The sequence below is a fragment of the Corythoichthys intestinalis genome, chromosome 12 (genome assembly GCF_030265065.1).
Source record: "Corythoichthys intestinalis isolate RoL2023-P3 chromosome 12, ASM3026506v1, whole genome shotgun sequence".
Lineage (NCBI taxonomy): Eukaryota > Metazoa > Chordata > Actinopteri > Syngnathiformes > Syngnathidae > Corythoichthys > Corythoichthys intestinalis.
Genome location: NC_080406.1, coordinates 49,877,513 through 49,898,288, shown reverse-complemented (window position 1 = coordinate 49,898,288; position 20,776 = coordinate 49,877,513). Strand labels below are relative to the sequence as shown.

General features: G+C 40.5%; 2 protein-coding genes across 3 annotated transcripts in view; both read right to left on the bottom strand.

Moving 5' to 3' along the window:
- The window catches only part of lmln (leishmanolysin-like (metallopeptidase M8 family)), a 31,242-nt gene extending 29,776 nt beyond the window's left edge, over window positions 1–1,466 (bottom strand). The window contains exon 1 of one of the 2 annotated variants that reach the window (XM_057853495.1): window positions 1,365–1,466. Coding sequence is in view for 1 of the 2 variants with exons in the window: in XM_057853493.1 (XP_057709476.1) it covers window positions 1,092–1,217 (126 nt within the window). In the remaining variant the exon portion in view is untranslated. Of the gene's footprint in view, window positions 1–1,091 lie in introns of both variants that reach the window. The other variant, XM_057853493.1, reaches the window with a different exon arrangement.
- A 3,375-nt stretch (window positions 1,467–4,841) lies between these two features.
- rab3gap1 (RAB3 GTPase activating protein subunit 1) overlaps window positions 4,842–20,776 on the bottom strand; it is a 43,025-nt gene continuing 27,090 nt past the window's right edge. Inside the window, exons 18-24 of the mRNA XM_057852987.1 lie at window positions 16,017–16,154; window positions 14,354–14,581; window positions 12,750–12,846; window positions 12,422–12,525; window positions 10,047–10,162; window positions 5,698–5,800; window positions 4,842–5,294 (exon numbers count right to left, since the gene is read on the bottom strand). Coding sequence (XP_057708970.1) covers window positions 5,055–5,294; window positions 5,698–5,800; window positions 10,047–10,162; window positions 12,422–12,525; window positions 12,750–12,846; window positions 14,354–14,581; window positions 16,017–16,154 — 1,026 coding nt within the window. The 3' untranslated portion in view covers window positions 4,842–5,054. The remainder of the gene's footprint in view (window positions 5,295–5,697; window positions 5,801–10,046; window positions 10,163–12,421; window positions 12,526–12,749; window positions 12,847–14,353; window positions 14,582–16,016; window positions 16,155–20,776) is intronic.

Below are 20,776 nucleotides of genomic sequence, written 5' to 3'. Positions count from 1 at the left end.
AAAAAAAAAAAACAAAAAACAAAAAAAAAACTCTACACACGACCCTAACCACTCTTCCTTCATGCCGGCCTTTTTACAAGTTATTTAGGAAAAATTGATGTTTAATTTATCTATAAAGTGTAAAGTTAGCCAACTCTTGTTTGAGGTTTAATAGCGAGTTAACTATTGACAGCATGCGATTAATTGCTAGTTAACTATGGACAGCATGCAATCAATCATGATTAAAATCTTAATCGCTTCGACAGCACGATGATAAGAACATTCTTTCAATATGGTAGGTCATGATATAAAGTGGGCCGGTCTGTGGAATGAAATTTCAGGGCTGAAAATGAGTCCCACTCCAGCCCTGCCCGTGACACTTCAGTCCAGCGGTCTTGTCAACACAATGTAGCAAAAATAGTCACGGCCTCTCATGATTTGGTCTTTGATTGCCATGAGTGTAATCCTCATTATTTATTCATGCATTCATTCTAGGCTATTACTTTCTACAGCTCAAATTTTCACCATATATGTCATTTTGGAGAGGTGTCCATTTGAGTGACATAAATAGACATAAAATGGCATCTTCGAAATGCAAGACCTGGTTTAAAAAAAAAAAAAAAAAAAAAAAAAAAAATGGAGCTGTAGTGGTCTTCTGTTGCCAACAACTCCAGCAATCAGAATGAGAACAAATATATAATTTTTGACTATTTCTGTACCTTAGCAGTCTCCCACATCCCCAAAATGACAAACATGGTAAAAATGATACCTATAGTAAGATTAGATTGCCAACTGCTCCAGAAATAATCAAAAATGAGTTTATTTTTTTCCATTTATTTTGAGGCGCTATTTTTTTCTGGGTAATTTGTGGGCGGTTCCTAACGCAGAAGTAGGAGAAACACAGCATCTAGCAGTGCTTTTTAACATCAATTTGTAGAGACAACCAATGGTGCCGCAATCGTTTTACGGACATTATCCATCCACATACAGTTATTATAGCCGCAAATTTAGCTCTGAGGGTGCGTAGGCGCGTGTAAAACAACATAATGTGAAGCAAATATCAAACATCCGGTCAACCTTTTCATACTGTAGAAAATGTGAAGAATATTTACCTCATTTGGAAGCGGGACATGGTGTTTGCACGTCCCGTGGCAACGGACTAAAACTGCACAGATGAGGAAAAGACCAACGATGCTGCACATAGATAGCTTGCTCTCTGTTATTAATCTCAGATTCATACTCCAGTTTTAAAAGTGAACGAAACTACATGTCAAAATCAAAACGAACTACACTATTTCCCCCAGTGCTCAATCCGCGCATTGTCGTTTGTATGAATCACTAAATATTATTCCAATTTAAACAGCGGGTTGTGTTTTTACCGGTACCTCCAAAGCCGGATTTCGCGGAGATTCATTGTGTCATAGCGACGTCACATCCCGTCGCAAAATGGCTGATGAGTGACGACGCCCGACCCATCGGCTCAGAGCGCACATCATATATCTAGACTTAAATATGTGGGCTGTCTGCAGCCTGCTGCAAAACGGGGACGTAACCATAGATATCACACTTTAAAGGCTAGATGGCTAGTGTGAACTGTGAGGGAACGATCCACTAGCCAATCGCAGAGCACAATGAGACAAACAACCTTTTCGCAATCAAACCCATGGAAAGTGGTGAAGTACCCACGTTTTTACTTAAGTAAAAGCACAGATACAGGGGCAAAAAAACATTTCAGTAAGAGTACAAGTATCTAAGAAAAAAAAAATAACATAAGTAAAAGTGCAAAAGTACTCCCTCTGAAATTTACAAGTATTTTCTCCCGATGCAAAAATATGATATTTATTTCTTTAAAATACAAAATATATATAACTACAAAATGGAAAAACAAACAAACAATAATGTTAAGTGCACTGTAAACAGAAGCTTAACAAGCTCAAAAAACTCAAAAACTGATCTTAATGGCAGATTGCAAGTAAACCCTCACCTACTGTGCGAGAGTGTGCAGCACCCATTTGAAGGTGCGCTGCTCTCGCTGTTGTTTTCTATTGGTCAATATCTTGTTCACCTGCTTAAGCCATCTTGTTTTGCTCCCTCTAGTGCTCAGTAACGGTATAGCTGCATGGGGCTTATTGATTGCGCTGGAGGCATGAAAACGAAACTCTCAATTCACAATGAGATAAAAACAAAAGGAACGTGTAACGCAGGATAAAAAAATTTGAAATGTAGTGGAGTAAAATGTACAGATACCTGCCGTAAAATGAAAAAAAAAAGTAAGGAAAAGTAAAAAGTACATCATATTTGTACTTAAGTAAAGTACAGATACACAAAAATGTAATTAAGTACTGTAACATTCCACCACTGCTAATGGAGAGTTTGGAGTGTCCAATCAGCATATCCAGTGGCATTGCTAGGGTCTCTTTGAGCTCCAAGAAAGAAATCACTTGGCCCCCACTCCAACCGTGCACTTCCAAAAATGTTTTCTTTTTTTTTTTGCACACATAAATGCACAATATATAGGTAAAACAATGCATTAGGCCACATCAAAAGATACATGATGTCTTCAAGTACAGGTTGCTACGGTAGAGTGGAGGTTGGGCTACTGCTCTGTCATTTCAAACGGCGAATTCTTGTCGTTTCTGCGGAGTATATTTTGGCAGCCCTCGAGGGCCCCTTTATTGACCGTGGCTCCGAAAAAACTGCCTAAACAATAAAAGAAATGAATAAAAAACATTGTGGTGGTCAGTAAATGTTACTTTTATCGAGCAAGTGCAGGGAAATATATGTATATGGAATCACCCATTCTGAGGAGAAAAAAAAATGGAATCTTGAGAAACAAACAAAGAAATAACAATCAAAACACACTTCTAGTATTTGGTCGCACCACCTCTGGCTTTTATGACAGCTTGCAGTCTCTGAGGCATGGACTTGATGAGTATTCTTCATCAATTTGGTACCAACTCTCTTTGATTGCAGTTGCCAGATCATCCTTGTAGGTCGGAGCCTTGCTGTGGACCATTTTTTTCAATTTCCACCACAGGTTTTTAATAGGGTTGAGATCTGGACTATTTGCAGGTCATGACATTGACTGGATGAGTGTTTATCCAAGGAATGCTTTAACATTTTTAGCTCTGTGGCATGATGCATTGTCAAACATTTTCAATTGACGTGATAAGAAAGCTGTCTAAAATTTCAATGTAAACTTGTGCATTTATTGAAGATTGAACCACAGCCATCTCCCCAGTGCCTTTGCCTGACATGCAGCCCTATATCATCAAGGACAGAAGGAATTTTGATGTTTTCTTCAGGCAGTCATTTTTGTAAATCTCGCTGGAACAGCACCAAACCAACGTTTCAGCATCTTCATCTTGTCCAATGCAGATTCTTGACTCTTGACACCTTGTCCAATGCAGCTTCTTGACTCTTGACACGGTGATGATGATGGAACTTTGGTTCAATTCATTATTTTTGCAAGTTTTTTTAAAATCTGAGTTTGTTTTGCGATGAAATGTCTAAGTGAGTGCTCGTCCGAGACTGATGATTCCATACTTTTTGCTAAGGGTTGTACAAGAGTGTGCAGCACCCATTTGAAGGAGCGCTGCGCTCTCTGTTGTTGTTTTTTTTATTGGTCAATATCTTGTTTACCTGCCTTGGCTTGCTCCCTCTAGTGCTCAACAATGGTGTCGCTGCATGGGGCTTACTGATTGCACTGGAGGCATGAAAACGAAACTATCAATTCACAAACAAAAGTAACGTATAACACAGGCAACAATTTTAAAAGTAGTGACGTAAAAAGTACAGATACCTGCTGTAAAATGAAAAAAGTTAAGGACAGTACAAAGTACCACATTATACTGTATTTGTACTCAAGTAAAGTACAGATACACAAAAATGTACTTAAGTACAGTAACATTCCACCACTACTCATGGAGAGTTTGTAGTGTCCAATCAGCCTACTCAGTGGGTTTGCTAGGGTCACTTGGAGCTCCAAGAAAGAAATCCCTGGGGCCCACACCCCCCTGTGCACTCCCCAAAAATGTTTTTTTGTTGTTGTTTTTCTGCACACATAAATGCACAATAAATAAATAAAACAATGCATAAGGCCACATCAAAAAATACATGATGGCTTCAAGTACAGGTTGATACGGCAGATGGGGCGGAGCCCCACAAATGGGGTTGGACCTACTGCGGTGTCATTTCAAATGGCCAATTCTTTTCGTTTCTGCGGAGGGCCCCTTTATTGACAGGGGCTCCAAAGAAACTGCCTGGCTTGCCCGTCCACTTGACTTGCCTCTGAGCCTACCATGCATGTTTTCTGGGATTTGCAAGGAAACTGGAGAGGAGTACCAAACGCAAGCATGGATAGAACATGCAAACTCCCAAAAGAAGGTGGAAGCCCGGGATCCAATACATGATCTCAGAAGTGTGAGGTTAATGTGCTAACCAGTCATTACTGAACCGCATGGACGTCACCAGACATTTCAGTATTGATCTGACGTGCCCCAAAATATAGAGTTTTAAGTGTACATAGCATAATCTACAGAATGCGCCTATTTAATATGGTCGTATTACTCTATTCACTCCATATAGAGTGATCCCTCGTTTTTCGTTCTCATTAATGGGGACCAGAACCGGCCGCGAAAAGTGAAAAGCCACGAAAAAGCGCACCCCGCCATTATATAAAGTTTAAAGCGATATTTCTGACTTTTTATGATAGATAACTGCTAAAAAAAAACATTGCTCGCTTGCCAGTGCCCCAGTATTGTATTAGGTCTAGTGATGCCACTGCTGTACCGCCACTGAGTAAAATATTGAGCAAAAAATAATGAAACTTTTCACGATGTTTTAATTACATGAGCCATAGCTACATTTATTGATTTGCAATAACTGGAACATTGATAACGAATGTTCATTAAAAAAACAAAACCAAAAATAAAAAGCTGAAAAATTGACAGGTGGGTCATGGTGAAAAAATGACAAACTGTATTTAGTGTGTTATAATGGATTAAGTTAATTTCTTACATTTTTCAATATATGAACTTCAAATACATGTAATTCTACAGCTGTAGATTGGGGAACTAAAAGAAAGAAGTGTCAGAGGAGAAGGCCCCTACAAGTCTAAATTCATCCCTCGTCAATACACAGAAAAGCCGTTGAGGAAGCGCTTTGGAATATGGTGCTGGTCGAGGGACACATGTACGCAACAAAATCTCCCGGCCTGCTGGTAAAGGGAAGTCAGGAGTTTGGCTGTCTACTTCAAAGAGATCCTTTTCTTCCCCTTGCTTTCTATGTCCAGTTTCTTTATCCAGGGAGGCAGTCTATGGGCAGACACAATTTGACATGAATGAGAAATTTCAAACTAATTCATCATCACACCTAGAGTTCTTGGATTCTCTGATTAAACAAGTGTAATTTAACATCTAATTCATGTTAAATTTTTGTGGGAAAGCAGGAACTGAAACAAACGTTCTCCACACTATTTAAAACAGTGGAGGAAAGCAAAGAGAAAGAGCAAAGAGGAAATATGAACAGCAAAACACTTAGGTTTCCAGTCACAGGGGAAACAACCGTAAGGGAGGAGGACTCCACGACTAAAATTTTGAAGTAAAGACGCCTCTCAGATCAGATGTGAAAGGTTTTTATGAACTAGCTGCTTCGATCAACTTTTGCGTTATTTGCAGTGCAACATACACTCATGCACACAAAAAAAGCGATGCTTACGTCTTGCACATTCATGAACAGTCTGTAGATGATGCCGCCAATCTTTGATTGACCAGCTCCATTCACCACAACTTCCGGCTCTTCAAGCAGAGAGTTAAGAAAACTGAAAATGAAAAGAAAAGCCAAGTTAACAGATGTCCCCAAACTAAATGGAATGTAATCATGAGCGTCGCCAGACATACAGTATTTCACAGGGGCAGGTGCCCCAGTATCGATTTGCAATGCCCCAGTATAAAAAGTAAAGTCAGTAAAATCAAAAGTATTGTCACCCCTGCAATTCTGTCGGATAATGCAAAATTTCTCCCAGAAAATGATTGCAATTACAAATGCCTTGGTAGTAATATCTTCATTTATTTTGCTTGCAATGAAAAACACACAAAAGAGAATGAAAAAAAAAATCATTATCATTTGACACAAAACTCCAAAAATGGCCCAGACAAAAGTATTGGCATCCTCAGCCTAATACTTGGTAGCACAACCTTTAGACGAAATAACTGCGAACAACCGCTTCCGGTATCCATCAATGCTCTGCTGGAATTTTAGCCCATTCTTCTTTGGCCAACTGCTCCAGGTCTCTGTGATCTTAAGGGTGCCTTCTCTAAACTGCCATTTTAAGATCTAAGATTCATTTAAGATTCAGGTGTGGACTCATTGCTGGCCACTTTAGAAGTCTCCAGTGCTTTCTCTCAAACCATTTTCTAGTGCTTTTTGAAGTGTGTTTTGGGTCATTGTCCTGCTGGAAGACCCATGACCACCGAGGGAGACCCAGCTTTCCCACACTGGGTCCTATATTATGCTGCAAAATTTGTTGGTAGTCTTCAGACTTCATAATGCCATGCACATGGTCAAGCAGTCCAGTGCCAGAGGCAGCAAAGCAACCCCAAAACATCAGGGAACCTAATGTCTCTGGGTCAGGAGTGGCGTCTTCCTGGGTATCCTACCATAGAGTCCCTTTTCATTCAGACGCTGATGGATAGTACGTGTTGACACTGTTTACCCTTGGACAGCAGGACAGCTTGAACTTGTTTGGATGTTAGTCGAGGTTCTCTATCCACCATCCGCACAATCTTTCGTTGAAATCTCTCGTCAATTTTTCTTTTCCGTCCACATCTAGGGAAGTTAGCCACAGTGCCATGGGCTTTACACTTTTTTATGACACTGCGCACGGTAGACACAGGAACATTGAGGTCCTTGGAGATGGACTTGTAGCCTTGAGATTGCCCATGCTTCGGCACAATTTCGCTTCTCAAGTCATCAGACAGTTCTTTGGCTTCCTTTTTTCCTCATTGCTCAATGTGGTACACACAAGAACACAGGGCAGAGGTTGAGTCAACTTTAATCCATTTTAACTGGCTGCAAGTGTGATTTAGTTCTTGCCACTACCTGTTATGTGCCACAGGTAAGTAACAGGTGCTGTCAATTGCACAAATTAGAAGCATCATATGATTTTTCAAAGGGTGCCATTACTTTTGTCCGGCCCATTTTTGGAGTTTTGTGTAAAATGAGAATGATTTCATTTTTTCCCCCATTCTCTTTAGTGTTTTTTCATTGCAAGCAAAATAAATAAAGATATTACTACCAAAGCATTTGTAATTGCAATCATTTTCTGGGAGAAATAGAGCATTATCTGACAGAATTGCAAGGGTGCCAATACTTCCAGCCAGCAGTGTAGACTAATTTACAGAATGCACCTATTTATTATGGTCATATTACTCTTTTCACTCCATATACGGTACACAACATGCACATAGGTCGTTAATATGGTAATTTATGCATGTAACTTTGGCTGTGATAGGGATATAAATTGATACTTCCATGAAGTGCCTTCGGGGATACGCTGCTTTCAAGTGTATTTGGAGATCTGAGTCTCCAAGTTGGAAAATCGTTCTGATGTGCTGTAAAGTAGTAACATACAGGGTGACCCCAAAAAACATGTTTACACTCAGTTGACTGCTTGTTTAAAAGCCATTGAAACATATCTAAATAGGTTGTCATGCTTAAGTGATTCATTATGGTCACTCAATGCAGCTGGTAATCTCTCGTCTCTACAATTCCTGTGCTTCTGCTGAAAATGAAGAAAACTTTAGCTGTACCTGAATTGCTGCATGCCGGTCTGACATCTACTGAGATTGCAGCAAATCTGAGAATATCCAGATGTGCAGTCTACAAAGTTAAAATGAAGCTGAAAGATACTGGAACAGCCTCACGAAAACCTGGGTCTGGAAGTGCCGATCTGTGCGGACCAAAAAGTTGATTGACAAGGTGATATGTGGCCACCCCAGAGTCCAGATCTCAATCCCCTGGATTATAGCATATGGGCAACTGTGGAGGACAGTGCCTGTAAGAAGCCACAAACTTCTGTGGCAGCCTTGGAGAGGTCCATTGTTAGAACTTGGGAAAAGATGACAGCATCCTACATAAAGAAGACCTGTCAAGCGTTCCGCAGGCGCCTGGAGGCTGTTGTGACACTTAAGGCAGGACACATTGAAAAACAGAGTGTACTGTACATGTTCTTTACAATAATGTATAATTTGTGATTAAATTCTAATTCTAAGCTGAATAAACATGGCATTTAAGTTGTATTATGGCAGTGTAAACTTTTTTTTGGGTCACCCTGTAGTAGACATGGTTTCTTTACAGAAGAGTAGCCTATTTTAATGCTCCAACGATAAATCACAAGTTGAGTGACTGTTTAGCTCTTTTTATAGACACAATGTAATAGAGAATCATTTTGTCGATTACTCCAACAACATTGAATGCAGCATCAATATTACGGTGCGTGTGCCAATCATACAGTCGGCGGTGCAAATTACATCTTTTCACCTGCTTTACAGGTTAGTGCCAGATAAACTGCACATCCTTGTTGTTCGTTTTTACCTCTGCGTTGATGTTTGTTGGTCGCCCATTCCCATGAATTATGAATTTAAATGGTTCAACTTTACTCTTTACGTATCAGGCAGTTAACGGCGGTAAACTACTCTGGTCACAAATTGAAGTAGCAGGTTAGCTGTCGTTGTTTAGCTAACTGGCTATTAATACATTCATTCATTCATTTTCCATGCCGCTTTTCCTCATGAAGGTCGCTGAGGTGCTGGAGCCTATCCCAGCTGACTACGGACAGTAGGCAGGGGACACCCTGAACTGGTTGTCAGCTAATCGCAGGGCACAAGGAGACACACAACCATTCACGCAAACACTCATACCTACGGACAATTTAGAGTGTTCAATCAGCCTACCATGCATGTTTTTGGGATGTGGGAGGAAACCGGAGATCCCGGAGGAAACCCACACAGGCACGGGGAGAACATAAAAACTCCACACAGGAAGGCCGAAGCCCGGGCTATTAATACAATAACAATTAAATGCGATTTCAGTAAGAGGCTCTCACTCAAGGTTTGCCTAATATTGTGTTAATATACTGTATGTGATATGTGAACTGTATCAATACCGATGGTATTTATTGCTGTTTGTGTGACCAAAATGAACAGAATTAATCTGTTTGAATTAATTGCCTATCTTTGTGCTCATCATAATTTCCAGCTGATTTACAAGCATTTTATCTGTTACTGCAGTCCCTGTAATCTCTAACAAGATTTATTATGTTATTTCTATTTGACCCAAACAGTATTACTCTTGCACATGGATATTAGAAAATTATTCGCTGGCAGCAAGGATAAATCAGTAAGGAGGAATAAAAGAGGTAAGCTAGGTAACCCACCTAAGCAACTTAAACCACTTTTAGGCCACAACCTCCTAGTTGAGACACAGTGATTAATTGCATAACATTTACAGTGATACATTCCATTTCTGTCTAGACGAAGTAGAGCAGCAGAGTGCAAGAAAACGTGAAGGAGAGATGGAAGTTGATGAGCATGAGCAGAGGTGAATTAACTATCAACAAGACATGTCCCAATTTTAAAAACATGTCCCTTTTTTACATAAACTTATATTTTGGTTTGAATAAAATAGTTTAAAGCGCTATTTCAGAATTTTTATGATTGATAAGTGTTAAAAAATAATTTTGCTCGCTCGCCAGTGCCCCTGTATTGTATTAGGTCTAGTAACGCCTCTGTGTGTAATGATATGATATGATCCAGAGATAAAAAATTAGGCACTCAAACTAAAATGTATTTAGCACTTTGTAAAAACAAAAATTTTTTGCTTGTAACCATAATCGGGACAGCTTCAAGGCGCCTCCTGTATAGAGAAACTAGTCGCATGCTATGCTAATTTGTGATCTGGCCCATTCTTCAATCCAAAAGATGTTAAATCTTCACTGGCCCCCACTGTCATGTCACTGACTGTAAAGAGGTCAAGTTCAGTAAGCAAGCAATATCTGTATACCTTACCGTTTTAATTCCTCCCTTTCCTCGTCATTCTCAGCTTCAGCAATACCAAGCTTTGTCTTTAGAGACCGAAACTGGGCGATGACCATCTCCATAGTAATCAAAAAGTCAATGCATTCCTATGGGAAGGGAAAATGTCCCAAATGAATTCAGTACAGAGGACACACATTACTGAAAATATTAGGGATGGACCGAAAGCAAAATTCTTGGGCGAAACCGAGAACCGCATATTGGAATGAAATGAAGCCAAAAAGCCAACTAATACACATGCATATAATTCATTTTTAAAAAAATATATATTTTATTTAATTATTTTCCGATTAATGCCATTTGCCTTGGCATTGGTTCTACAACCCTGGAGGCTCGAGAAATTTAGTTTGAAAGGTGCCGATTCTGACATGTCACGGGCAGGTGCAAATCTGCAAGGAGTGTAACAATTAGTTGATGTGGATCAATACTATATCAATTAGTTAAGCACAACTGAATGTAATTTGATCAAAATGCAAAATGATTATCATCTCAATATCTCCGTTTATTTAGAAAAGCTTTCTTCATAAAAAAAAAAAAAAAAATCTGATGTTTTATCAACAAAATTGTCATACACGTAGAAACTACCGTATTTTCCGGACTATAAGTCGCACCTGAGTATAAGTCGCACCAGCCCAAAAATGCGCAATGAAGAAGAAAAAAAATAAAACTATGTAAGTCGCACCAGAGTATAAGTCGCATTTTTGGGTGAAATTTACTGGATAAAATCCAACACATAGAATAGATATGTCATCTCGAAAGGCAATTTAAAATAAAAATGTAATAGAGAACAACATGCTGAATAAGTGTACAGTATGATAATGTTACATAATGCATGAACAAAGAAATGCGAACGTAGCCGGTATGTTAACGTAACATATTTATTAAGAGTTATTCAGATAACTATAGCATAAATAAAATGCTAACAAGTTTACCAAACCATCAGTGTCACTCCAAAACACCAAAATAACATGTGAAATGATTGAATAATGTGTCAATAATTTCACACATAAGTTACTCCAGAGTATAAATTGAGCCCCCAGCCAAACAATGAAAAAACACTGCAACTTATTGTCCGAAAAATACGGTAATTTGTATTTTTTTTTTTCTTTAGGCAAACTGGAACACATTGTGTAAAATGTGAGAAGTATTAAACAGTCGATAATGTGTTATACCATCATGAAATGAAATATTTGCCACCCCTCAAAAAGTTTTTGCCCCCCCCCTCGCCACCCCATAAATATTTTTCCAATCCGCCTCTGCCCATGAGAGGATGCGTCCCCGGCGGCAGTGAGCGCTGGCGTCATTGTAGCATTCTGTTCGGTGGACGTAGACACACGTCACGGTCACGGCCTTAAAAAAAACTATCAAAATTCGCTTTCCTGGAAGTTTGAGACACTCAAAAATTGGATCTCAAGCCTTCAATTGCTAAGCTAAATGAGATGTTGATATACAGTTGTTTGGAACTGTAGTTCATAACAACAAAAACAAAAAACTATTTTGTTCTTGCCAAAACTAGTCAAGCTCTTCACAAGGCTATTACAGTCTCTCCAACTCCTTAAAATAAGCCTCGGTATGTTCTCGTGCAACAAGTGGAATCGAGCAAGAGCCAGGCGAGTGGGTTGAGTTCTAGCGGTGACTAAGCCGAGCGAGGTCGCTCCTGGCCGGATTGAACAGCGACTGGCAGACGGGGTGTGGAAGTCGTGGAAAAAAACGTGAACAAAAGAAGAAGTGGTCGGACTATAAACTAATTGTACTAAACCACAGCAAATGCACATTTAAATACTATTTGTCCACTGTTCTCTTGATTAAACTCCAAACTACTCACGCACGGGCTCAAATGCACTGTTCTCGATGTGATGCGGGACATCAATGGAAAGCAACTTCATAACGAGCGTGTAGCAGCGATGCAGCAAATTTATTTTATTTTCCTTAATTAAATAATTTCTATAGCACTTTGATACCTCAAAATACCTCATTGGCGGTGAGCCCATAGTGTTGCTTCTCGCCGTTTTTTAATTACGCCATAACAAAAGGACTAAGATTCTTCACACTTTTCGGTGGTAAACATTTGGTCTTTTAATAGAAAACCGAAAATGCAATTTCAGCTATTTTCGGCCGAAGGTTTTTTGCGTCAAATTTTCGGTCACATTTCTAGAAAACATATAGCACAGCAACCACCACCCTCAACAGGCCATGCTGCTAATTGATAAAAAGGTATTAATATTATTAGGAGATGCTCCGCCGCTGATTAACAGCAAGTTTATTAGAGATAATGTGATTAGAGATAATGTGTCATGTTCCTGTTAACGAAACAGTTTGTTAAATTGAAGATCATACATGTTACTGACCTCTATATTACCGTAGTCAGGATTGATTTGTTGCAGCAGCTTGCTTGCTTGAGCTATAGCTTTCTCTATGTTGTGTTTGACAGATGGTATGTTGTCAAATGCCTCTGTAAGAAATAGGTAAAGAACAAAAAAACAAAAACAAAATCACAATTAGGTTTCAAACATGACAATAAACAAAATCTAGTAAACGTAAACTTGATAGGATTAAAAAAATGACCTCATTGTTAAATACTTTTAAATTTGAGTGCATCTGTAAAACTGTACCTCTATAAATCTGAACTACATCAAACCATTTTCACAAGCATGTTTTTTATTTAAAGGTACTCACCTTCCTCTTTCAACTTCAAACTTGCAGCATGTATTATACATGGCAGGAGATGGCAAGTCAGATCTGCAGGTTTCTGCCCTTCCAAAAAATGCAAGACCTGAAAGACCAATAAAATCCAAAATGAAGTGTCTGCCTTATAATCAACCGACCTTCATTGGCCGCTTCACCGTTGCGATGGCGTGTGTGTCTGTTTTTGTCTCCCTCCCTCACACACACGGCGGGAACTTAATGCATTTAGGCATAAAAACATGGTCAAGGCAACATGCTACTGTTCAACTGGTGGCGTGTTAATGGGGAGGGATATACTGTCCTGAATCCTCCTGGACCTCACAGCTGCTTTTGACACCTTGGACCACAGCATCCTCCTTGACCACCTGCACTCAATCATTGGCCACACATATACAGCCCTCACCTGGTTCACATTTTACCTCGCACACAGAACTGTGTTGCACTTGGACAGGCCAAATCAGACACCCACAGTGTCACCTGTTGGGTCCCTCAAGGATCAGTGCTGGTCCCCACTCTATTCTACCTCTATATGCTTCCCCTATGCCATGTCATCAGTAGTCATGGAATCTAATTCCACTGCTATGCTGATGACATCCAGTTATATCTAAAAAAACTCATCTTATGCTTTCTGCACAGCTGCCACCGTCCACTTTGTCCACTTGCCTGGAGGAGATAGAACTGTGGTTGAAACAAGATTTCCTACAGTTAAACTGTTCAAAGACCGAAGCCATTCTTGTTGGCACACGACTAGATAGATACTTATACTTGTATAGCGGCTTTCCACCTTTAAGGCCCTCAAAGCGCTTCTCACTACCACTGATCCAACCCACTGATTGGTGACGCACCACCAGGAACAACATGGGGAGCAGAATCTTGCTCAAGGACGAGTTCATTAGGGCAAAGAATCGAACCCACAATCACTGGGTTGCCTTACTTTTGCAGATGCAGAAAATTTCATCCACTCCTTATCTGCCTCCAGGCTGGACTAATGCAATGCACTGTTCATTGGTATCCCTGCCCAGAACCTAAAAAGGCCTCAATACATTCAGAACAGCACACCTAGGATCGTGATAAGGATGCCAAAGTGCGACCACATTAGATTAATTCCCAAATCCCTCCATTGGTTTGCAATTCCCCCACAAAGGGTCCCTCCACTCTGCTAGCACCTACCTCCCAAAACGCCACAGGACAAGGCTCTGCATCATGGGGGATCGGAGTTTTTGTTCTGCTACTACCAATCTGTGGAATGCCCTCCCATACTACCCGAGCACACTACAGATTGTGGATGACTTTTAAACAAGACCTTAGAACTTAGAAGAATTACCCATTATGAGCATTTGTCATGGTTTTTACCCCTGCTGTTATTTTACATGAAGCCTTTACCCAATTTTTACCCTTATTGTTGTTTTGTATGATGAACTTCTCACTCCTACTGTAATTTTTATGTAGCACTTTGAGATTTCTATTATTGTAAAGGCCTTTACAAATAAAATGTATCACTATTAGTTACCTTAACTGTAGTGTAAAAACATTAGATAACATTACACTACTATACATTACATGCTGCTCACTGGAGGGTTGAGACACTTTCTGACCTTTTCTGCTTCCTTGGTATCATCAAAAAGCCTTCTCTGGCGATTTGCTGGTACAGCCCTGGCATTCTCCCAAGTCTCAACCCATATGTTGCCAGGGATCTTCATCCTTGGACTTAGGTGGCCTTCAACCACTGTTTGACCGCTCTCGTTCACAGTCTCCTTATCTAAAAAATCCCTTGGAGAATACCAGCGGACAAAGTCCTCAAGAACAGAACCTGGGTTGGCTGCCTATGAAGAAAAATTCAAATGAGTGTCAACAGGTATATAAAAAAAAAAAAGGTTTTAAGACATAACTTGACAAATATAGAACAATTCATGCAAGTTACATACAGCATACCTGCATCAATACCCATAAACATTGTAGCCAATATATCATTTAAAATTAGGGTCAACCTACCTCTGACAATAGCGATATATGCATGATAGTGGAACACAGACGCAATGGAAATTAAGGCTGCAACAACTAATGGATTAAATCAATTAAAATTGATAATTAAATTAGTTGCCAACTAATTGGATGATCGATTTTTGCTGGCAGCTATGAGCAGTCCCATTTGCTGTCCTTGTTTGTTTGTAATGTGAGGTTGTATGCAAGCGATTAGTGCGAGAGAGAGAGAGAGTTCACTGCTATACTCAGGTTGGGTTGCTGAATCAATAATATTACGAAGTGTCGAGATTTCGATTGTCTATTGTGTTGTTAGAGCCACTGTGCCTCCGTCAGAGGTGGGTAAATGAAGGCAATTGTATTGTTTGTATTATTTGTTGATGAGATGTTACTACTTAGCATGGAACGCTAAGCTAGTTAGCAATTATGCTAATCAGTGTCTTAAGTGTGCATTTGTACTGTGTTTTGGAGAGGCATATTAGCACTTGAGTTATTGTTAGGTATTAAAGTTGTCTCATTTCTTTTTATAAAGACACCCCACACATAAAACCATTCATATAACAGCTAAGAGTCTCCTTTCAACACAAACTATCATACAAACTGTAAATTGTCATACAAGAGAGTGCTTTGAAATTGGATTGGATTTATGAACAACTGTTTGATAAATGAAAACTGATTCATTGCAGTCTGCCTCCTCCTTATTCAGTTTTGTTGTTTAGTTTGTTTAAAGAAAATAAATGAGCCATTGAGACAACTTACATCAGCGCTTTGCTCACAAGAAAAAAAAAAGTCAGAATCTTTATTAAAATGTTAACACGTTTTATGAACTTAAAACAGTACAGTTGTAGACTACAGTTAAGTCAAGAAGCTGTAATAAACTATGATTGAAGGAAACAGTCCTCCATTTTGTCTTCATTGTTACTTACAACATGTCTAAAACAACTTCAAGTTAAATTGTGAAGGTGACTGAAAAAAGTGACATTTATCTGGTTAATCTTTAAATTAATCATCCGATTAATCGATTATAAAAATAATTGTTAGTTGCAGCCCTAAAGAAAATTTTAACAGCACATCAGATTCAGATTGTTGCTTAATTTTTAAGCAAAGCATTTACCATTAATTTCATTTCATTACCATTGCTTTTGTTGTTAGCAAATTGCTCAAACATTGAAGTACTGAATTACATCACTTTACAGTTACATAGGGAAATGCATACTAAGACCCTAAGTAATAAACTGCCCCTGTTGTCTTTGTATTATTGCCCATTTGTTATCTAACCTTAAAAGACTCCATGTCAGAGAGAAGGCAGGCGCTTTGCATCCGAGCACGGAGTTGGGCACCTTCCGCTGATGTTCCCAGTTTTGCAAGTATTTCTGACTGCTCCTCTAATAAATCTTCGGTCATAGGAGCAGGTTCCTAGCAAAACAAAGAAAAAACAATTATTGTTTAAATACACTTACAGTCATTACATACAGTATACAGTGCCTTGCAAAAGTATTCGGCCCCCTTGAATCTTGCAACCTTTCGCCACATTTCATGCTTCAAACATAAAGATATGAAATGTAATTTTTTTGTCAAGAATCAACAACAAGTGGGACACAATCGTGAAGTGGAACAACATTTATTGGATAATTTAAACTTTTTTAACAAATAAAAAACTGAAAAGTGGGGCGTGCAATATTATTCGGCCCCTTTATTTTCAGCGCAGCAAACTGACTCCAGAAGTTCAGTGAGGATCTCTGAATGATCCAATGTTGTCCTAAATGACCGATGATGATAAATAGAATCCCATGTGTGTAATCAAGTCTCCGTATAAATGCACCTGCTCTGTGATAGTCACAGGGTTCTGTTTAAAGTGCAGAGAGCATTATGAAAACCAAGGAACACACCAGGCAGGTCCGAGATACTGTTGTGGAGAAGTTTAAAGCCGGATTTGGATACAAAAAGATTTCCCAAGCTTTAAACATCTCAAGGAGCACTGTGCAAGCCATCATATTGAAATGGAAGGAGCATCAGACCACTGCAAATCTACCAAGACCCGGCCGTCCTTCCAAACTTTCTTCTCAGACAAGGAGAAAACTGATCAGAGATGCAGCCAAGAGGCCCATGATCACTCTGGATGAACTGCAGAGATCTACAGCTGAGGTGGGAGAGTCTGTCCACAGGACAACAATCAGTCGTACACTGCACAAATCTGGCCTTTATGGAAGAGTGGCAAGAAGAAAGCCATTTCTCAAAGATATCCATAAAAAGTCTCGTTTAAAGTTTGCCACAAGCCACCTGGGAGACACACCAAACATTTGGAAGAAGGTGCTCTGGTCAGATGAAACCAAAATTGAACTTTTTGGCCACAATGCAAAACGATATGTTTGGCGTAAAAGCAACACAGCTCATCACCCTGAACACACCATCCCCACAGTCAAACATGGTGGTGGCAGCATCATGGTTTGGGCCTGCTTTTCTTCAGCAGGGACAGGGAAGATGGTTAAAATTGACAGGAAGATGGATGCAGCCAAATACAGGAACATTCTGGAAGAAAACCTGTTGGTATCTGCACAAGACCTGAGACTGGGACAGAGATTTATCTTTCAACAGGACAATGATCCAAAAAATAAAGCCAAATCTACAATGGAATGGTTCAAAAATAAACATATCCAGGTGTTAGAATGGCCAAGTCAAAGTCCAGACCTGAATCCAATCGAGAATCTGTGGAAAGAGCTGAAGACTGCTGTTCACAAACACTCTCCATCCAACCTCACTGAGCTCGAGCTGTTTTGCAAGGAAGAATGGGCAAGAATGTCAGTCTCTCGATGTGCAAAACTGATAGAAACATACCCCAAGCGACTTGCAGCTGTAATTGGAGCAAAAGGTGGCGCTACAAAGTATTAACGCACGGGGGCCGAATAATATTGCACGCCCCACTTTTCAGTTTTTTATTTGTTAAAAAAGTTTAAATTATCCAATAAATTTTGTTCAACTTCACGATTGTGTCCCACTTGTTTTTGATTCTTGACAAAAAATTAAAATTTTATATCTTTATGTTTGAAGCCTGAAATGTGGCGAAAGGTTGCAAGGTTCAAGGGGGCCGAATACTTTTGCAAGGCACTGTATATTTAATCTCTCTTGGTATGCTGATAAAAAAAAAAAAACAACAACAACAAATCTTTAAATTATAGACAGGCCCTCACTAAGTGGACAACGATCTCAAACCTGCAACCTGGGGACCACTATGCATTTAAGAATCTATGGCAGCTCCTCGGTGGCAAGGCCCCGGGGGTGGATGAGATCCGCTGGGAGTTCCTAAAGGCTCTGGATGTTGTAGGGCTGACACGCCCCTACAACATCACGTGGACATCGGGCACAGTGCCTCTGGATTGGCAGACCAGGGTGGTGGTCCCCTTTTATAAGAAGGGGGACCAGAGGGTGTGTTCCAATTAAAGAGGGATCACACTCCTCAGCCTCCCCACTAAAGTCTATTCAGAGGTGTTGGAGAGGAGGGTCCATCTGGAAGTCGAATCTCAGATTTAGGAGAAGCAGTGTTGTTTTCGTCTCGGCCATGGAACAGTGGACCAGCTCTACACCATGAGCAGGGTCCTTGAGGGTGCATGGGAGTTCGCCCAACATGTGTTTTGTGGATTTGGAGAAGGCATTCGACCGTGTCCCTCGGGGAGTCCTATAGGGGTGCTTCGGGAGTATGGGGTATCGGAATCCCTTATACCAGGGGTCCGGCCCTTGTATGACCGGTGTCAGTTTGGTCTGTGTAGCCGGTAATTAGTCGAATTTGTTTCCAATGAGGGTTGCCCTTTGTTACCGATTCTGTTCATAACTTTTATAGACAGAATTTCTAGGCGCAGCCGAAGCATTGTGGGGGGTCCGGTTTGGTGGCCTCAGCATGGCATCTCTGCTTTTCGCAGATGATGTGGTGCTGTTGGCTGCGACCTCCAAGTCTCACTGGAGCGGTTTGTAGCCGAGTGTGAAGCGGTTGGGATGAAGATCAGTACCTTCTAATCCGGACCATGGTCCTCTGTCGGAAAAGGCTGGGGTGCCATCACCGGGTCGAGGATGAGATCCTGCCCCAAGTGGAGGATTTCAAGTATCTTGGGGTCTTTTTCACGAGTGAGGGCAGGAGGGAGCAGGAGTTCGACAGGAGGATCGGTGCAGTGTCTGCAGTGATGCGGACAATGCACCGGTCCATAGTGGTGAAGAAGGAGCTGAGCCAATAGGTGAAGCTCTTGATTTACCAGTTGATCTATGTTCCTACTCTCTCCTATGAGAAAGAACAACATCCCGCATACAAGCAGCAAAATGAGTTTCCTCTGCAGGGTGTCAGGGCTCTCCCTTAGAGATAGGGTGAGAAGCTCGGTCATCCGGGAGGGACTCATTCAGAGCCACTACTCCTCCACGTTGAGAGGAGCCAGTTGAGGTGGCTCAGGCATCTGGTTGGGATGCCTCCTGGACGGCTCCCTGGAGAGGTGTTAAGGGCATGTCCCACTGGTGGGAGACCCCGGGGATGACCCAGGACACGCTGGAGAGACTATGTCTATCAGCTGGCCTGGGAACGCCTTGGAATCCCGCCGGAGGAGATGGTCGAAGTGGCTGGGGAAAGAGAAGTTTGGGTTTCCCTGCTAAAACTGTTGTCCCCGCGACCCGACCCCAGATTAAGCGGTAGATAATGGATGGATGAATGGATGGAGAATCTATTGCTCATCTATCATGGACTGGTTTGATGCTGCTATAAAAGTTAGGACTGCAGAGAAAATCCTTGTTACCAGCCTACCCACTCTTGAGAATTCAACCCTTCCAAGAACTAAGACAAGGGAAGGCACAAATAGACCCTCCACAGTAACACCTTTTTCACTTACTTCCATTATGTGTCATAATTCCACACTAGGGGTGAAAACCTCTTGGTACCTCACGATACGATTCGATTTCCGATATGAAGCTCACAATAACGATGATCTCACGATATAGCAATACAGCGATTATCGATACATTGGTCAGGAAATCATTCTACAAAACAACTAATAAAGAGAAAAACAAGCTGTCTTCGTCCTTCTGCTGTAAGTTTACATCCAATCCATTTGAACTGGGAGGGTGGCAGCAAATGAACCACTCCCACTTCAAGCAGGCCCCTCCCACTTCTATAGCCATGAGTGGGAGCCAATTAATGCCAGGCAAGGAGTCATTTTGGGCAAATTCAGGTCATTACCTGTAGATTTTCAGTCACTTCCTGTTGATTTTGGGGCTTTTTATGGGCACTTCCTGTTGATTTTGGGTTACAGAAAAGGAAGTGAGCCGGGAATCCCACAATGAATAGGCAGTGACTCAAATTCAAAAAGAAGTTACCTGTAAATGCCCTAAAATGAACAGAAAGTGACCTGTAAATGCCCTGAAAATCGGAAAGACTGACTGTCAATGGCTGACATCGAGTTAACTGAAAAACTATTATGTAGAAAGATTTTGTTAGCAACTTGTTGGTTCCTTCTCTTTTTTTTTTTTCAAATAAACATTGATACCTTTTTAAAACGATATCTTGATTCTTGGCATGAGCGTATCGATAACCTTTTGGGATGCAAAGTATCACGATATATCACCATTTCGATATATTGTCACACCCCATTCCACACTATTAAATTACAAACGCTAGTGGGACACTGCATCATTTCCGCAACTGTTTTTGTTATGTTATAGTGAGGGAAAACTCTGCATTACATTTACAATTGTCCTTGGCTTTCTGAATTGCTCTTATAGAGCACATTGTTTAGTACTAATTAGGGCTGTCAAAATTATTGCGTTAACGGGCGTTAATTTTTTAAATTAATCACGTTAAAATATTTGATGCAATTAACGCAGATGCCCCGCTCAGACAGATTTAAATGACAGTACAGTGAAATGCCTACATGTTACTTGGTTTTATGGCGTTTTGCCGCCCTCTGCTGGCGCTTGGGTGTGACTGATTTTATAGGCTTCAGCACCCATGAGCATTGTGTAAGTAATTATTGACATCAACAATGGCGGGCTATTAGTTTATTTTTTGA